Source organism: Fundulus heteroclitus, chromosome 11, assembly GCF_011125445.2.
Source record: "Fundulus heteroclitus isolate FHET01 chromosome 11, MU-UCD_Fhet_4.1, whole genome shotgun sequence".
Classification (NCBI taxonomy): Eukaryota; Metazoa; Chordata; class Actinopteri; order Cyprinodontiformes; family Fundulidae; genus Fundulus; species Fundulus heteroclitus.
The window spans coordinates 6,957,219-6,977,193 of NC_046371.1; the positions used below are offsets into that span (position 1 = coordinate 6,957,219).

General features: G+C 40.5%; 1 protein-coding gene across 1 annotated transcript in view; it reads right to left on the bottom strand.

Annotated features, from left to right (window-relative positions):
* The window catches only part of LOC105916840 (polypeptide N-acetylgalactosaminyltransferase 10), a 125,917-nt gene that overhangs the window by 62,191 nt on the left and 43,751 nt on the right, over positions 1–19,975 (bottom strand). The window contains exons 2-4 of the mRNA XM_012851468.3: positions 13,988–14,090; positions 13,073–13,211; positions 4,955–5,121 (exon numbers count right to left, since the gene is read on the bottom strand). Of these exons, the coding sequence (XP_012706922.3) occupies positions 4,955–5,121; positions 13,073–13,211; positions 13,988–14,090 (409 nt within the window). The remainder of the gene's footprint in view (positions 1–4,954; positions 5,122–13,072; positions 13,212–13,987; positions 14,091–19,975) is intronic.

The window sequence follows — 19,975 nt, forward strand, 5'->3', positions numbered from 1 at the left end:
CCGGCGAGGCGGAGGTAAGCGTGGGCGAGCAAGAGGGAGAAAGGTAGGATGAGGTAAAGAGCGAGCAGCGCGGCGCGGCGTCCCGTTAAGCCTGTAAGGTGATGCGTAGCTAAAACGGGAGAATACGGGTGCGTGTAATTTAACGCGCGGATACTGGGGAGAGAAGAGCTCCACATGAATGACTAAATATGTTGAAATTATGGGTAATAGTTTCATCTAATTAGATCAAACTATTTCCTGTTTGTCTGACACTTAGTTGCAGGTTTGCAGCGTGGGTCGTCTGCCCGCCGAGGAGAGGAGAGAAAAAAAAAAACACTTTCTGTCAAGATGAAGAGAAATCATTTAAATCAGGTAAAGCAAAAAAATGCTCCTTGTTTTTCAACTTTTGGCTCAACTTCTTAGGACAGCAGTGGTGAATGCATATGTTATTTTCTGTGCAGAATCAATGACTGGGTTGTCTGGTGTTTAAACAGTGTGTAGGCTCTGCCCACTCAGCTTAATAATGATGCGTATCTGCTCTTGCATTTTACTCCCACAGCGATGCTGGAAACTCTCATCCACTCGGGAACTAAGTCCGCCCACTTTCACCTTCACTCTGCCCATCACCCGCTTCATGCTGTACTTTATTCACTCCAAAATGTTTCCGAACACATCGTTTGTTATTTGAGCTTTCACGATGCAACTGCGAATGCTCAAAACTTATATATACAGTATTACACAGCGATTAATCTTTTACATCGCTTCCTCTCGCACAGGGCTTCAGGTTCCTACAGTATTTTACACCGCTATAGCTTTTGTTATTCATAACTTCCTAATGCTATGACTTTTAATGTGGTCCGATCTCTCTCCCCAGCTCAGATAAACGAACGACACGCAAATAAACAAAAAGGCTTTCACTGCATTAGGGCTTACATTAAATGTGCTGCTTTTGTTGTTATGCGGATCCATATCACGCTGCTCGAGCTGCAGGGCAGCAACTCAGCAGGTGCGATACAAGAGAAGAGGCCCATTTCCCCTCAAGTTACAGAATTAAATGTTAAAACAAAACAGGAGAGTGAGAAGAGAGCAACTAATGCTTTCTGACACCACTCTCATTTTATAATGCACTAAAGTTAAGACGTAGACATGTTGTTTTTCTCCTTCGGTCATAAGAAATCGGTGAAACTTATATTGACAAGCCTTCGAGCAGCTAATTAGACACACTAGAGCAAGTTATCTCAAACTAGACTTCAGCTTATCCTGACCAAATAAGAACAACTGTTAAATATGCTACAAAAATTAAAAACTAATCTTTGAACCCATCAGCTGTCAAATCAGCATGAAATGGAAAAGCAAAACATAGAATTTTATCATTGTCTAAATGGCAACAGGAATAATTCAGACACAAATGCAAATTAGTTCAGATGGTAACAAGCTCCAACACCATAATACATGATTCCCAAAATCTGTCATATATATATATATATATATATATATATATATAAAATAAATAAACACCTCAAATCAGGAAGAAACCCCAGATAAACTTGGACATCGAGTTTATGCATGTGGTAATGAGCAAAAGAACATTATTTAAAGGAGTAAAACTTTTCTTAAAGCTTTCTGAAAGGCTTTCAGAGATTTTCTCAAGGAAAATAGCTGCTTTATAGCTTTCTTCTGCCCAGTACTTGATGCTTAAAGCTTTTGTTTCTTGTCAAGCCACTTAGCTTTGAGCCAAGAAAGTTTTTTTTTTTACTTTTTTGTTGTTTTTGTTCATGAATGATGGAGGGTTGGAGCGATGGATGGACAGACACATTGGTGTCCCATCTGCTGCGATGAACGCTTTGGCTCAGTCTCAAATAGTTAGAAAGTCCCGACTTCACAAGTGTCCACGAGTTATGGATCACGACTGAAGGAGGAACCTTCCCCATAAGAGAGTAGGGTGCCTGAGCTCTGCCTCCGAGGTAAACAGGGGACCTGTCCTCCTGGGAAACTGAATCTCTGAACGCTGATGCTGCATCAAAAGGTTAGGTAATCAGTAAGGCTCCTGGATGCCTCTATCTGGACCCACATCTCACTGGACGCAGTAAATATCCCTGACATGTGACCTGCGTCCTGGGAATGACTGACTGAAAATGAGTCAAACAGCAGCCGAAGATGGACAGAAAACAGAAAGATCTTGAGGAAGCCAGGAGAAACTTTTGATCAAGACCACTTTAACATAGTAGAGTGATGTCTGTCTGTAAGCAAAATGCAAATTAATGAGAGGCGAACTGCATCAACACAGCTGTGCACCTCTGGTTGTAAGATACAAAGAATAAGAAAGAAAGTTTATCCCCTTCATGAGGTCACGCTTCTGGCATGATTCCCTGAAGCTTAGAGCATTTTCCCCCAGACAGATAGCAACAGCAACAGCAGAGCAAGCGCATAAACACAAATATAAACCATCAGGTATCCTCCGAGTCAAATCTGAACATATGCATTAATTATGATATTAATGTTCTGAAACACCGCTCTGCAGCGAGGCTATAATTACACAACATAATGCAGGAAGTGGTTACTAATTAGCCAGTCAGAGAATAAAACTTTCTGTTATCCCTGTGTCACTGGCGAGGCAACAAAACAAAACTGTGTGAAATAACAAAGGCGCGGGCCCGCATCTGTTGATCTAACAGATTGAATTCCGGGACGATGGATGTGACAGAGGCGGATCAGGTGCGAGGAAAAGTTAAAGAAACGGCAATAAATATAAAAAAACACCTTTGCATGCCGCATCGCCTCTCCTCGTATGACCTCAGCACACTATTTAATATCTGAGGTAATAGAAAAGCGGAACAGGAAATTATGCTTTCTGCAGTGTCCATGAAACGGGGCCTTAGTGATGAATATCTTGTTCTCACATCTACTCTGATAACGGCGCACTTGTCCCCAGATTTATTATGCGAGGGTTCAAAGCCGGAGCTTAACTCCAGAGTTCAAACCGATTAAAGCAGCCGTTGTGAGAGAAGCTGTATTATTATTATTCGCCGGTAACCTCGCCACCAGCAGCGGGGTCACGTCATCACCGCGTGCTCTCAGGTTACATGCTGAAAATGTGTTTCAGCAATGAATGCGAAGACGATTAGTTATAAGGTTAACATAATAAAAAAACAAGCATATCGCCCAGGAGAAGAAAAAGGTACATGAGCAAAAGTTATATAACTTATGAAAGCATGACTGTTATCAGAGAATAGATATTAGCAGGTCAAAGCTCCTCTCAGTGCACTTTGTACTCCGCCTCTATGTTAAGGATTAAGGCTGCTACACACTCCACGATAGACGAGACACTTCTTCTCGCTCCCGAAGCGAATGACGCCATCTTGTTCTCACATCTGGGCAGAAAGTTTTTTTCTTAAGGGGCCTCCCTCCGACTGCTGAGCTGTGATTGGACAGGATTTAGATGGCCGTGTTTAGGCTGGAGAAGCGGACATGTCTCACACATCTGTGGAACTGCAGTCCCGCAGTTCAACCCTGGTACTTTAGGATAAGATGCTGTTATGTGTCATTATACATACAACTAAATTTTGTAGGTCAGATGGAGGGTCAGCCTGAGCTGCTGCGACTAAGGGAGCCGCCGCTAACAGCCGACCTGACCAGCGGGTCTTTTAGTGGTAGAGGAAACCGGAATGCCTGTAGGAAAGCTTACGCAGACATGGCAAGAACATGCAAACTCCACACAGAAAGGCACCTGCCAAGCCTGGGACTCAAACCCGAGACCTTCTTGCTATGAGGCAAGAGTGCTAGCCACTGTTCCCCTGTGCCACCTATAAAGCAGTCGAACATGCTAATTCTGCTCACTTGCTGCGTTTGCTCTATGAATTATCCAAGCAGCGCAGACACGCCCTTGTAGCACCGCACGTTCCAGATGTTCGCAGTTAATACAAATAGCGGCAGAGCACACAGTGCACTATTGTATGTCTACAATAGGTCTCTTAAGCACTAGTTCACAATTTGACAGCAAATTGGTAAGAAAGGACTTATTTTAAAGGCTGTTTTCATTCATTTTCAAATCTTGCTAGCGTTCGGAGTTACTGAACTTACAAAATTCAGTCAGAGATTACAGGGCAAAAAGAGAACAAAAAATAAGTCAAAATTTCTTGAAAGTAATGTATTTGTCCTTGATTTGAGCAGGTAAATAAGATTATTAGCCTATGGAATGAGTATTTTTACCCCTAAAATATGATAATTAGATATACTGTACTTGAGATAAGATGATGGAGATGAATTGTTTCTATTTTAAGTGCAAAAATCTTATTCCATTGGCAAAAAATCTTATTTACCTGCTCAAATCAAGGAAAAATACTCTGATTTAAAAAAATCTTATTTTTAGTTCTATTTTTGCAGTGTATCAGGCTTTAAATGCACCATAACCGTTAAAAGAGAAAAAAAGACTTTTCTTTTTAAATTGCAATCAAGAATGAACTTGCACACATCACAGACGCTGACAACAATTATCTTTCCAGCATAGGAAACAATAAAGTCTGACGTGGCCTCGTGCAACGGCACATTTAGCTGCAAGGTGAAGAAATAAAGTCAGACATTCTGAGATGCCTCTGATGTTGTGCATCCGCCAAAACCTGTTGGACAAGTCACAAAAACAGTGACTCACCAGCACCGTCTCCATGTTCCCGTTTCGTTTATGAAGTACACACGCAAGTGTCTTAAGAATTCATTTGGCACCCTGCAGAAGCAGGATGGAGCCTTTATTTCTGAGCAGATCATTATCTGACTAACAGTCAACAAACTTGGCAAACACATCCCTCAGTTGCTTGTGAGTATGAGCAGCTGTCTGTGTGCAAAGAAAGCAATGTGGAAAAAAAAGAAATAAAAAAACAAGACATGGTCCGGCGAAAATGCAAATATTAGCCACCAACGGCTGCTGTGCTAATGAGAATCTCTGTGTGCTTGTGTGCGTGTCTTGTCCTTCCCCCCGTACCTTTGTCGCTGAAGTCGTCGACCAGGATGATTTCTGCGATGAGCTCTGGAGGGGAGCGGTTGAGCACGCTGTGAACGGTCCTCAGCAGCGACGACCAGCCCTCGTTATGAAACGGGATGATGATGCTGGTGTTTGGCAGCTTCTCCGAGTACAGCTTCTGTTTGCAGCTGCAACAACACATAAAACACAGCGCACAAACACGCAGATGCTGAATGTGTTTTTAGGTTGTTAGAGATGTCAGAATTGCAGAGTCAAGCAAGGCCAACTTTATTTTTAAGGCACTTTAAAAAAAAAAAAAAAAACAGCAGGCACTGACTGAGTTGGTCATAATTAAATTCTTGGTTTCACCTTGGTGTTTTAAGCGTTTACGTTTTCTAAGACAGGTAGACAGGACACTTTAGGAACAGTGGGCTTGGGGCCATATTCTCCTAGATTCAGAGTCCTCTCAGAAAGCTCCTAACTTAGCCTAAGATTTCCTGCCTTTCCTTTTAGCTTAAGAGCAATTCAAATAGTTGCATAGAGCAACTCTAAGTAAGGAGATGACAAAAGACTGCATTTTAGTGAGGAGGTGTCGTTGACTCCATTGCTTGGTGTGATTGGTTGATACAAGAAACATGGAGAACAACAGAAATGTGCTCTTCCTAATCAATGGAAGAGAAATTACTGAATAGAGTGGAATAAGAAATGTGTTGATTAAACTTAGCTAAATTAATTGTCACGCAGCATTAAAATCATCATTATTTATAATTTACTCGTCACACTGGTTATTTTACTACTCCGTCTATGTGGTATTAATGCACACCCACCTGACAGCTTTTTATTGGGATTGCCTGCTTGTATAAAGCGCTTGGATTTGGCAGAACGACCGACATAAAATGGAGGAAAAAACAAAAACTGGAGAGAGGAACAGAGCCTCTCTCCGCACAGCTCCGTGAGGAGAATAAGAGTGTTGAAAGGTAAATTGGTCCTGGGGGGTCATGGTGCAAAGAGGCAGACTTTGACGGGCTTTACCTTGCAGATCAGGCTTTTTGAAGAAAAAAAAAATAAATTAAAGAAATAAAATTGGAAACATTTTAAATAGAAAGGTCTCCCTTTGGTTCCCCTGATTGGAAGGAGGAAGGGCTTGTTGGGACCAATTACCAATTAAAAAGTTTACATGGCCATGTTTAAATCTTCTGGGATAGTTCTTTTCACTTTTCATTGATGATTTAAGACAAAAGGGTAACAAAAACACATTAAGTGACTGGTACAAAACAATGCACAGGCAAATCACAAACAAATACATGAACTAATGGACCCAGAAAATTCTACTGTCTGAGTTTCACCTTAGATAATTCTGTAGTAAGAACAACAGTAACCTTATCAACTACAAGCAAATGGTATTCTATAGTGTTGGTAATAAAGGGCTATACACAGCTAATGTCATAATAAACTTGTTGAACACCTTTCCATGTCGTTACTATTTTTATGGCATTTTTGAAGTCATTATTGCTGCATTTGAAATGCCAATTGACAGTGGAATAGAAGCTCCCTCGAACCCGTGAACCTAATTGTATCGCCGTGCTCTGCAGCAGTCCAACCTGAACAATGTGTTGCTCTTTTAATAAGATGTAATGAAGCATACCACCTGCTGCTTTGCCCTTCAGTTGCTTTCTCTTTTCTCTTCCCTCTCGCCACGCTCTCTGTGAGATCAGAAGGGGAATCTGCAGAGACTGTAATTACCTCAGAGGCTCTCAGGCTTGTCTAGCTCTCTCTGTGCCTCTCCATCGCATCCTTCTCGGGGGCGAGTGCGAGCGAGACAAGTGAATGAAAGCTGTAGGAAGGACCGGGAGCCCTCGGAGAGCCCAGGTGGCACGTGGCTGTCAGACACCTGTCACTCTCCCGCCGCGTCGACCGGCCTGACTGCAGCCAACATCCTGATCCTGGGTCCAAGAAGCTGACAATAACGCGACGCAGCTGAAAAGATTAAAGCCCCCAAACCCTTTCTATTGAGCCCGATTCGCGTTTAAATCTCCCCAAGACAGACTAAGCAAAAACTACCCTTTAGTGGGTGTTTGACGGTAATGAAATGTCTTGGCACGGGGAGTTTCCGCCAAGCGAAAACATTAAAATCCCACCAAAAGTGAAGTCTCATCCCTTTGCCAAGGTGTTTAACCGTTTATCGGCTACTTCTCAGGCGCGATTTCCAGAGTTTTAATACGACAAAACTGCTTAGTCCACCCTAAAGTTTGCAGAGGTGAACTTCAATCCTTTTTGACAGCCGCAGTGTGAGAGCAATAAAAGGATCGGATTGATAGAGTGCGCTACAGCGATGCCCCCCCCTGGTGCAGACTGAGGAGCGTGGGATGGAAAGCATGTTTGATGCAAAAAGAAGCCACATAAGGTCACAGGATGTGGGAGATTTATAAGTCTGAGGGATAAAAACGAGAGCGAGCATAAAAGGTATTGAGGGGACCTTGAGCGTTGAAGCATTTAAAACCGCTTTTCACATGAAAGTGACGGTGGAGGTCAGAGAGAAGCTCCTGTCAGGTAGAGGAAGGAGCTGAAGGCTGATCTGAGACAAACAGGTCAGCAGGTCTTGAGATGTTTAGACGGCTGTATTAATAGCGTGTCTGGTCTGGTCTGTTCCACCCCCCCCGTGCCTTTCCTCTGAAGTCAGAGGTTTCTGGGAGCAAACACATTTGCCTGTACTGTCATCAAATGTCCATGACGGTCCTCATCAGCCGGTGATTTTAAATGCATCACACTGCTCCGGTGTGGAAAATCCCGATCTAAACTAGAGATTCACTTATAATGAACCGGTGGCCAGAATTTACCATTTTTCATCCGTAATTTATCTGGATTTAATTTATCTTGACGAAGCCTGGTCAGCGATTTCCTGTCTGCCCACCGATCAGCGAACACACCTCACAGGAAAAGTTACCAGTTCAACACTCTTTAGTGTGGAAGCTTGTGTTAAACGAGGAAGACTCAAAGTTAGCCGTGTTAAGATGCGTAAAAATAAGGTACATGTATTTTCGATGAAGGCATTTAACTCACAAAGCCAAATGTATCACATAGTGGCCCAGATCGATTCTTCCGGAAACCTTAATTTGATCTGTCAAAGAGGATGCCTGATTGAATATTCTTTAGCTTCACGGACCCAGGCGGCCCAATGAGGGGGTCCTGGTGGTTTGGGAAGCACTTCCCAGGTGTGCAGGTCCAAAGCGTGCAACCGTGGAATTAAAGCAGGAAAAGAGACTGAAGCAGACAGCAGAGAAGAAAGCAGAGCTGCTGTTGTTGATCACTAAAGAAAATACAATCTAAAGTGACCAGGAAGGCAGGAATTGTACAGGACGGCTGCTGACCATGGACCAGATCCTCGTTTCCACTGTGAAAAATAGGTTTTGTCTGCACCACATCCAGGTTTGTTTTGAAGCATTTTGTTTTAGGTCAGAATGGTCCTTCATCTGTCCTTCAGTAGTGAAATGTGTTTGTATCAACAGCAAATAGACAGCCAAATGGAAGCATGTGGTGGCACAATAAAGATAAGCCATTATAATAAAAACAAGAATAACTGCACAACCGAATCAAGGGTAAACGCTTCCATAGAGGATATTAACACTTATCTAATGTTTTTCAAGGGAAGTGACACTTAAATCATTTTTTTTCCCAAACGAGGGTTAGATTGTCCCCTCTTTAATGGGTTTGACTTAATGAAGAAAGTTAAAATTTCATATTATTGTAATTAATCATATATTCTCTCGACTAGAAACAACCTTGTACCTTGAAATTGTTGCCACAGCATTAAAAATGGTACAGAGTATTGAGTATTCTTCCTAATGTCATTATCGAGTTTGGAACTTTAGTGCCGTAACCCTGGCATAGAAACAATAGGGCGGCACAATATTGTTAGAGCAATATTCCTGTACAGAATATTAGTAATACAAAGAACTGCTTGGACTGTCTTTGGAACAATAGAGGAGAGATCAGAAGTTAGCACACAGCTTCAGCTAGGAACCACTGATCAGGCCCGAAATCTGGGTGTAGTGATGGACTCAGACCTGAACCTCCAAAAGCATCTAAAGACAATTACAAGGTCGGCTTTCTATCACCTGAAGAACATTTCCAGGATTAAAGGACTGATGTCTCAGCAGGATCTGGAAAAACTAATCCATGCATTTATTTTTAGTAGAATTGATCACTGCAACATTGTTTTCACAGGTCTGCCTAAAAAGTGGATCAGACAGCTGCAGCTGATCCAGAATGCTGCTGCCCGCGTCCTCACTAAGACTAAGAACGTAGAGAACATGGACATGGTTCTAAACTCCTTCCACTGGCTCCCTGGATCTCAGAGAATAGACTTTAAAATCCTTCTGTTAGTCTATAAATCCCTGAATGGCTTAGCTCCTAAATACATCACAGACTTGTTATCAGTGTATCAACCCTCCAGACCACTTAGGTATTCTGGCTCCAGCCTGCTCTGCAGAACCAGAACCAGAACCAGAACCAGAACCAGAACCAAACATGGTAAAGCAGCATTTAGTTCCTATGCTCCACTGATCTGGAACAAACTTCCAGAAAACTGTAAAAGTGCTGAAAACCTGAGTTCTTTTAAATCAAGATTAAAAACACATTTGTTTAGGATTATCTTTGACTGTTCTAGAAAAACTGTTTTACTGAAGTCCAACTGTTTTTAATATTTGCTTTTAGTTTCTGTTTTTCCATGTTCTATTTTGTTTCTACATTTTATTCCTACTTGCTTTTCTTCTGTTTCCCCCCCTATATTTTAATCATGTAAAGCACTTTGCATTGTCTCTGTACTGAAATGTGCTTTATAAATAAACTTGCCTTTCCTTGCCTTGAATGCAATAAATGTTAGCACATTTGACTCCAGAATGCTTCGCTTTACATGGGCTTATCCACATCTTAACAACTGCAAGGTGCCCGGGTCCTGTGGCTCTAAAACAACCCGAATCATCAGGCCTCCACCATCATGCCAGATGGTTGACACAAGGTTTTTAAGCTTACATCATGTGTTTGGTTTTCTCCAAACTGTGCTAGTTTTGCTGCATTTGCTCGTCTGTCAAGCACGAATAGAGCAATCCAAAACACAAACAGTTTTTAAAAATGCTCAATTTCTCATTGAGTGTGTTTTATTCGACTGGCTGTGGTTGAGGGTCCTTCACCATTCTCCAGGCTCTCCTCTATGCAGTACTTATATTATATTAAATTCTACATTTTTTGAAATCATGCGCTCAGTAGCATGCCTTATTTTTAGAAAATCAACGAAAGGACTGAGAGAGTTGAGGTTTTCAGTCCAACGGTTAACTTCAGCAGTGATTAATTACACACACACCCTCCTGAATTGATGGAGTGCCAGTCTCTGAAATAAACTGCTGTGGCCTTTGGCTGGAGTGAAAACCTGCAGACGTTTGGCCCCCATGTGGCCCCTTTCAGCTTAGATTCAAATAAAACTGTACACCCAGGCCCAAGGTGTAATTATTGTTGCTGAAAAATGATTATTATATTTTCTGCTTGGGGTAAAGTGTGTGTCTTAAAGGGAGGCGGGTTCTTTTGTGCTGTCACCATATTACATAGTGACATGGCGGACTGAGATAAGGTGAAAATTGTTAAGAACCCATCTGTTGGAAAGCTGTTTGCTGACTTTTAGGTTCTTCTGGAAAATCAAATTAGAAAAGAATGTAAAAAAAAAAATCATAATAAAAAAATCTTAAAATTAGTTATTTTTATATAACAAAATAGAAGAACCTATAAAAGAACCTGTAAACATGTTTGGATTTTTCACTATCAATATTTAGGATTTAGGATTGAGGATTTCTTTTTCAATTTCCTGGTTGAATGTATTTTGTTTTTTAATTTATCATCTGAGAGAAAATTTAACTCTTTCCCCTTTTACTTACTGTCTTTTTTTACTTTATCTTTTTAACTTTTTTATTCTTCATGCTCTCAATGTGTTGTTATTTAGCACTTACCTGTTTTACTATGTAGCACTTTGGGATTTGTATAAATATAAAAGTGTATTACAAATCCAATGTATTATTATTATTATTATTATTATTATTATTATTATTATTATTATTATTATTATTTTTAAAAAAACATTCAGTTCATTCAGAATTTGCAGAAGTCCATGCATGTAAGAGTGATGCAGCTCCACAAACATCTGATCAGTCTTCCAGCTAAGCCAGACTGCAGATAAAATTTCTTCTGGACTAACGGTTACAATGCAGATGAAGAACGGAGGTGGGAGCAGGACAAATTTCACTGTAATGCATGTTGCAGTGAGAAAAGAAGATGATAACAGTGATGTTTTTATAAACTACAAAAAAACTTACGGAAATGCTGTGGAAATGTTGCAGCAATGACCCAAAACAATGTTACTTCTACTAAAACTAAAGCTGAAAATACCATGGACCTACCAAGAGTGTTTTATTCTGACCTGGTCATTCTGACTTTAGCACACTGCAGAGAGTAAATTGTAACATGTTTCAAATTTAAATGAACATGTATGTTAAATTATGAGGTATTTGTAATGCAGATTGACAATTATCTTATTTGGCACCCAGTTAGCATGCAGTGTAGATGCTGACCTGGTACACACTTTAAAAAGGGCATTTAGTTTTTCCACTAAATCAATAAAAGTAGGATTTTCATTGACACCAAGTCAATATGTTTGCTAGTTTGTGTAAAATGAAATAAAGGGCTAATGATAAATGAAATTATCTTTTTTCCCTATTCTTTTATGTAGACATGGGTGAGTTGGATGGGTTGCAAGGTAGAAAGTAAATACTTCTAAATCCTGGCCTGAGCTCTTCATAAATGGAGCTTGCTCTCCCCGTGCATGCGTGGGATTATTCCAGGCACTTCTGCTCCCTCCCACAGTGGAAAGACATGACTGTTAGGTTAACTGGTTACTCTGAATTGGCCAGTTTTAAGAACGCTAAAACTTTGCATCTCCCTTTAATAAGATGCCAGAGGCAGCGTTGTCTGCAGCGGTGTGGAGGACAGTATGGAACTTTTCCTCTCCCTCTGGATAATGACTAAATCCGGCAAATTCTTGTAAACTCTTTCCCTTGTAGGGGAAAAAACACATTTTCCCAGAAGTCTAAACACACCATGTTTCTTCACTACAGAAAGGAGCACAACTTGTCACTACAGTTTTGAAACATACAACGAGCTGCAAGAGTTGCCATTACTGCCGGTAAAATAAACATCCTGCTGCAGTAGAGATGCCTTCATCAAGCTTTAACTATCCGACACAAACTTCCACTCTTCACTGTAAGGTCCAACCTGCTGTTTAGATTATGACCAATTCCAAAATTCATTCTAAGCATAAGAACACAAACTCATCTGTGTTCATTTTCTTCTAATTTAACAATGTAAAGAACACAGATGGTGAAATAAGCTAAAGTGTTGGAGGTTATTTAACAGCAGGTGTATTTTTAAACCTGATACAGATTGAAGGATTTATTGTCCCCATTTATGCATCAAGGTTTTTTGCATAAGTCAGACCAGAGTGCATCTAAGAACATGCACTTTGTTGATGTTGTGACAAATGTTAAAACGTGTCTGTTTTCAGTTCTGAAGCATTAACTTGACAGAAGAAAAATAATATTTTTTTTATCTGACATTTAGAATTGATCAAGAGAAGACTGACCAATTTCAGTCACTGTGAAGCAGGACTAATATTACCACAAAATCTTAGTTATTCTTGCTAGCGATATTAGAAAAAGCAATTAAATGTTAAATGTTAAACTTATTTTTGTTTTTTGCAATACTTTGAAATTGTGACATTTTTATGTCCACAGTTATAAAGCTGTCTGAATCTCATTTTGGGCCTTCGCCAAATTTAGGACGTACTTTCTTTTTCTGACAAATTAAAAAAAAAAAAATACACTTTCATTGTTGTTTCAGGTTCTGCGTTTTGTTGAGATTAAAAACAAAGCTGGTGGCTCTTTAAAGTTAACACGGACAGAGGTAAAGCTAATAAAACCTCCAATGCCTGGCACACAGCTCCTAATAGAGGAGAAAACCTAATTGGAGGCAACAGCTTAGAGCACATGAGAAGCTGTGAACTTTGTGTTGACTGTGCGTGTACGGCGACGCTCGACTCACTTCGGATGGCGTATGTCTGGGACGGAGCGGTTCAGAGAGATCCTGTCGCTGACGTAGATGTTGAAGCCGTTCTCCCGGTAGGCCTGGTCCACTCTGTCAGCCTCCGTCAGCGGGAACGGCTTCCCCTGCTCACCGTTTCCTAAAAATACGTGCACACTTCACCGTCAGGTCATGTCCACAACGGCGGTCCATCAGCTCAGACCCTTAGGCAGCAGCTGTTGCACCATGGTTTCTCTTTAATGGAGAATATTGCACTCAACTTGATTCTCAACAGTGATTCTAAAAAGGTTAAGAGTACCTTCTCTACTCAAAAAACATCTTTCCTCCTTCTATAAGTAAGCAGAGATAACATGGTCAAAATATGTGCGTGTGTGTTTATGCGGCAGAGCTTCATAAAGGGAATTCTGTCAAGGCTAAGATCTAAACACAATTTAAACCCTGCATGAGAGCAAATAAGTGCATTTCATTTCAAATTTAGGAGTTTAACAAAAGCTCTCTTCACAGAGGCAGAAAACCTAGTTTTTTAAATTGATAAATTAGCAACTACAAACCTTTATTTATGCGTATTGCATTAAATCTTAAAGACAAAGAATCAGTAAAGAATGAGAGCCTGTGGATGACCAGAGAACTTAATGGAGCTGATTCATCAAGAGGCATGATCCATTAAGTGGAAATTACCCTCTTTCCCTTAAAGATAAAAAGGCTAACTTTTAGTCTTTACGGCTCATTTCAGGTATAAACCCATTTCAGCTAATTTACAAGCAGATTCTCCTGGAGCGGAAAATTAAACCCAGTTGGTGATTGTTGTTGATGACAAACTATATTTACGGCATTAGGTTTCCATCACATGAAGCACAGGAGCGGGTGTGCATAAGAAAAACCCGAGCAGGGACTGAGAGACAAGAGTGAATTTACCAGATCGAGCTGCGTCTCTTCTGATCACCTCGTAGTCATGCCAGTCTTTCCGCCGCACGCCATCGCGACCCACTTTGGCGTCCTTCCCCACCCGGTTTACCCCCTGTGGAGAAAAAACAACAAAAAACTCAGTTAAAGTTGATAAAGCATCAGATAAATGAATAACATGATAGCAAACTGTCTTAAGGTGACATGCTCGATTCGATGCTTTCTATGCGACAGAGTAGGGCTCTGTGGTCACCACCCTTCACAGGGAGGGGACTACTTAGCTACTTTTAAATTAAGTGCAATGAATAAAGAATGAATGTACTGAAGAGGAAGAGATTAAACACAGGTCTGTAATGTCAGCAACAAGCTCCTGCAAACAGAAAACCAAAGCATTTCTGACTGAAGGCGAATTCCTTGTGGAGACGATAGGTCTTAAGAACGAGACCAACAAGCAGATGCGGCGTCCTAATTCGTCATGTTTGCTCAGGTTATAAAACCCGAACAATGTCAACAAATCCAAATGGTCCGGTGGCTCAGAGCATGTTGTTACACACTGATTTGCACAATGTTTGAAAGCATATTGAGTCCTGCTTTAACAATGTGGAGATGTTCTTCCGGAAGAAATCCTGAGCTGATGGCCTCCTACAGCTACTCATGGGGTGGGGTGGTGTGGGGGGGTTAATGTCTACACAACTCTGCGTACAGTTAGATAAACAGAACTACACCCCACAATTCACCAGCCTGCAGATCATAAGCCTCTCTTTAGCACCCCTCCACATAATCTGCAGAGGAGTTTTGGGCCACTCTCCATTCAGAGCATTTCAGTCACACCAGTGTCCAAACTTTGGGCTGTTTGTGACCTATTGATTTTCTTTTGGTGTCATTATGTTGTAGATTTGTGGCTCTTTTTACAACCATTGCCCCGTTGTTGACCCACTTTGGGTCAAGCTTCAGCTGTTGGACAGAAGGTCTCACTTCTGTCTCTTGGACACTTTGGTATGAAGAGAAGTTCCTGACTGACTGACTCAAAGACTGGAATGTGTCCAGGTTCAGTAGTGGCAAAATATCTCCACATCATAAACCCTCCACTACCATCAAAAATTGTTTGTACTGATATGTTGCATTTGGTTTTCTCCAAGCATGATGACGAGCACTGCAGCCAAAGTATCTACTTTGGTCGCCTCTGTCCAACGGACGTTATTCATGCAGATCAAACTTTGCAATTCTAAGGTATGCTGATATGCTTCTTTTTGGAAGGGGTTTCCTACATGCCCTCCAAACAAGTCATTCTTGCTCAGTCTAACATTCATGTCATTTATTTTAATATTTAAGAGGCCGGCAGTGACTGTCGAGTCTGAGAGACTCCTCTCAGGCTCCACGGTCAGTGGCTGTAAGTAAAATCCTAAAGTCTAAGAGGTTTTAGTACTTTATGTGTTTGTTTGGGGGAAATGTACTTATCACGTTCACGTTTAAATGTCTTCATTGTTCACCACTTATGAATAATCTTTTTTCATCCTATCGTAAAGGACAATGAATCATTTGGAAATGGCTTTGTTACTCTTCCCAGATTGATAGGGAGCAACATTGTCTTAACGACGTTCGTTCGTCGTTGATTTCTTGCCACCTCGGCATTGTCCGCCTGTCCTCTCTGAGGGAGAGTTCATCTGCATTTAAAGGGATTTAAAACTTGGAAAAGTTTTGTTTTTGACAAATACTGCACTGTTATACTCCAGCCAATATACTCCAGGGTAATTTTTTTGAAGACAGATAAACATGACTTAAGAAAACTTCAGGACATCAAGCATTTAAAGACAAAAGCCTACAAAATGATTTCATTATTCATTCATTATGATACTTTTAGGAATTTGTGTGGTATTCCTTTATTTGACAGATATTCGTTTGTAAGGACTTTTTTTAATGACCCAAAAACAAGTGCAACCAAGGTAATTGTGTTTTTCACTGGCATCCCAAACCTGCTTAGCTTTGGCAACTGCCCACAAAGACTCCACGGGATAAAAACCGACAAACTGATCATCAATATTAAGTTTGAGGGACACGGTTTCAACAATGAGCTAAATGTTCTCTGGTTTTACAACCAAGCCGCACACACAATAAGATTTATCTTCTCTTGATCCCAAGTCACTATCGGTTTCAGCTACATTATTTCTCCAAGGCTTCAGCACTCACTATCTAACAGTGCTCTGCTGAGAGTTCATCCACAGAAAGCGCACTCTTCTATTTCATGCTTGACAACCCTGTGAGGGGAATATCAATGCTGCGACAATCAACTCTGCTGAGGCTTTCTATACACAACCACACACATACAGACAGACGCGGTGCAGCTCGGCATACAAAGACGGAAGCTGCTACTTCTTTGCACTCACTTATTCCACACACAGAGCGCTTTTTCTGTGATTCCGTGTCATGATTACCGGATCACAAGACAAAGGAGAACTAATTAGCTCGACGGGGAGGGGGGGCAATTAGTCAAACACTTTAAATACATGTGACATTACTTGCATGACATAAAGCGAATTGGTATTCCAACTGCAGAATCGGAATAAGACCATTAATAGCAATGGAATGCGTGCCGTAGCTTGTCAGACCTTCCAGGTTTTAAGTGACACACTTTCAGGAGGTAAGCAACAGCATACATTTTATTTTTTTGCTGAAATATCAAGCGTCATCTCAGCAAAATGAAGTGTACAGATGTTTTTGTTTTGCTGAAAACACCAAGGATTTCCGAAAAGAAGCCAACCTGAAATGCAAATAGTTCCCATTTATATTGTGTTTCCATCTACAATGTTGAATAGCAAAACTACGGATTTAAAAGTACAGATAAAATCTTGCATTTAGCTCCCGTTCCAAGAAGACTGTCGCTGCAAAGTGGAAACATGCTGTAAACATTAAACAAGCATATGACAAGCAGCATCTGCTGAATACAGAAGGAGTAAACAGCTAAATGTGGCTCTCATTAAGATCCCCACGTCACATCATGGTTTAGATTTAAAGGCTGGAGCTGCTAAGATAGATGCACTGGTTGTGATTAACTTCATAAATTAATTACTTGAACACTGGGCAACACAACAGCAGGGAAAAAATAAAACTAATAAATAAATAAATTGTGATATTTTATAGTCATAGTTTTGAATGGCTGTCTTGGTATTATCCAATGTCAGTGATGCATTTGACAATTTATCATAACATAGTGCTTGACAGACTGGGATTGTCTTGTGGTTCTGATCTCTTCTGACGGACAGTGACTGTTCTAGCCCCTTTCACCTTCCATGGACTTTTAGCCATTAGCCAGGATTTTGAAAGTCCTCTGTGTTACAGCACAATTTTAATTTCCTGGGTCCACATTTTCCCCGATAAAAGTTGCTGTACTGGGGGTTGGACTTTTAGATTGCCTCAGTAAGTGGAGTGGTGATTTTTTTTGTTGAATGGTGGACCCTGTCATTAAATTGTACTTTCTGTGATAGATAATGGACCAAAGGAAAAGGTCGTAAGCCAGTTGTCCTCCATCTTGCTTAGGAAACATATGTAGCGTAGTGAGATAAGGACTGCTTAGTAGGATTTGCTTGTTTGGCTTCTGGTTTGTTATTACCGCCACCCATTGGACTGGAGGTGTAGTGCACTTTTCTTCACACCATTTCCAGATGTCATCAGGCCAATTAAAAAACAGAAGAAGAAATCTACAGCCTTTATGAGCAGTGGAAACAGAATAAAGACAAAGTATCCACAAATCAAATACTGGAATTATCAGTAATAAAAAAGCTTTAGAGTTAAGCAAAATTCATTCGAGCTATAGACCACAAACAAGAAAGCTTGGAGTCATTATTGACTCCGACCTAAAACATATCAACTGTTACTAAACCAAATTAATATTATCTTTAACAAAACACCAGAAAAAATGTGTTTTTTTTAAAAAACAGGACACAGGAGAACAGGTGCAGGCTTTTATTTTAGGTACGTCCTTTTTTAAGTTTTTTTCACTGATCTCTGTAAAGGAACAGATAAATCAAGCAAATGCAGCTGCCAGAGTCTTAACCATTACCTGAAAAAAATGTATTATAGTACACTAGTTCCTAAATTATCGCATTGGTATGGTACCTTGTTTGCAGAAGAATTTTTTTTTTATTCTACTGTTATTCTACAACAGTAAAATAACATTGTGTTTAGGCCAAAATGCATTTCTTAGTTGCTTGTCACATATGAACCATGTAGACCCCACAGGCTTTAAGACATTTACTTACTCAGTGCTCCCAGAATCAGAACTAAGTTCAGAAATGAACGAACTAATGATCATTTATTAATTTAACTTTTATTTTAAGCACCTTTAACAGAAAAAAGAATTGTCACAAAGCACTCTACAGGAAACCAATAAAGTAACTATTAAAATTAAGTGCTGTAAAAGCCAATAACAGTATAACACATAATGAAGTACAACAGTAGTTCACAGTGCCAAAAAAATTAAATCAACATGTTGCAAACCAGCTATTTCTGGTTATAAATGCAACACGTTTTGCATCATTAACCATTTACAAATGAAGCAATAAATTATGGATACAATAGTTTGTCACTGGGGTCTCTACTTCTTTGTGTAAATCCATGTGTAAATGAACTGATTTAAATGGCCTCCTATTTGAATATGTCCATGTTTTTATGAAATTATTGAAAATCCATTCATGAAACCTGATCATTCAGAACATTCAGGGACTCAGTTGACCTGATTTACTGCTGCTAAATGCAAACCGGACCAATTGAACGAACCGTGGATAATGCTAGCATCTCTACAGGCTTGTACAGTAGAGGTGACGGGCAAATCATTTCATCCATCCCTCTGGCGGATTCTAATTCTTGCGTCACTCTGAGACAATCGCAACTCACAACAACATCTTCTGCTGCTCAGGAGTTCTGTCATCTTTCAGTCTCTGAGGTGTTACAGAGCCAGTCAGGCATAAGGAACTTGTTGCTACTCGAAACCTTATTCACTGCAGTCAATTTCCAAAGCAAGGCTCATGCCATTTGCTTGGCAAAATGCAGGTGGTGACTTTTTTCCCCCGGCAGTGCAAAACGCTGCTGCCGACATTACAATTAGCTTATTAGCCAGTATTATCCTGACTCTTCCAATGAAAGCTTTTATGTGCGCTGCTCCATCCTCCCTCTATGCAATATCCAACTGTCTAAGTCTAAAGGACATATTAAAAAGCTTCAGGCTGCTTGCACAATGAAAGAAAGGCTCCCTAATATAGAGGGATAATGTGAAGGAGCTCTGGATACGAATCCATTCTACTTTACTCCCTGTCTGCTTCTTTTCTTTGGCCAACCCTCCCCTGATTTGACCCCACATTTCCTTTCTCCATGACAAATAGACACCCTCAGTGTGTCACGCAAGGGCCTGACAAGCAGCGGGAGTCCATCTGTGCAAATTTATACTAAAGAGAAGCAAGAGTGTGCCGCCCCATTTCTTCCTGATTAAAATTTCATCGCACGTCGCCATGATACTCCTCCGGGGCATCTCGCGCTGCTCGACAAGACCTTGAAAAACAAGACAAGGAGAGAGGGGGGAACTTCTCAGCTAATGCGTGCGCACGTTTGGTTTTCTGGAGGTAGAACATGGGCGGGTGTGGAGACCAAAGACGGAAATTGGGACAGATAGTCAAAGGCGGAGCATTAAAAACAATTACTTTGAAAAAAAAAGTCGCAAACACAAGAGTGAAATAAAAGATAAAAAAACAATAATAAATAAGAAGAATAAGTAGACTTGTGCATTTAAAATCTCAGCACCTTTAGTCTACGGTAAACACTTAGCATCTTTCATCCACGCTCAATGCAACCGTTCTCTGTTCAACACCAATGTCCTTTGTAAAATCACCAATAGCTTAGAGCCACAAATTGCACAACCGACTCCAATGTTCTCAGTACTTTTTTAATTTAGAATATCTTGGTACAGAGAGAGGGGTATGGTCAGTTCAATGACTGCAAAGTATCTGTGCT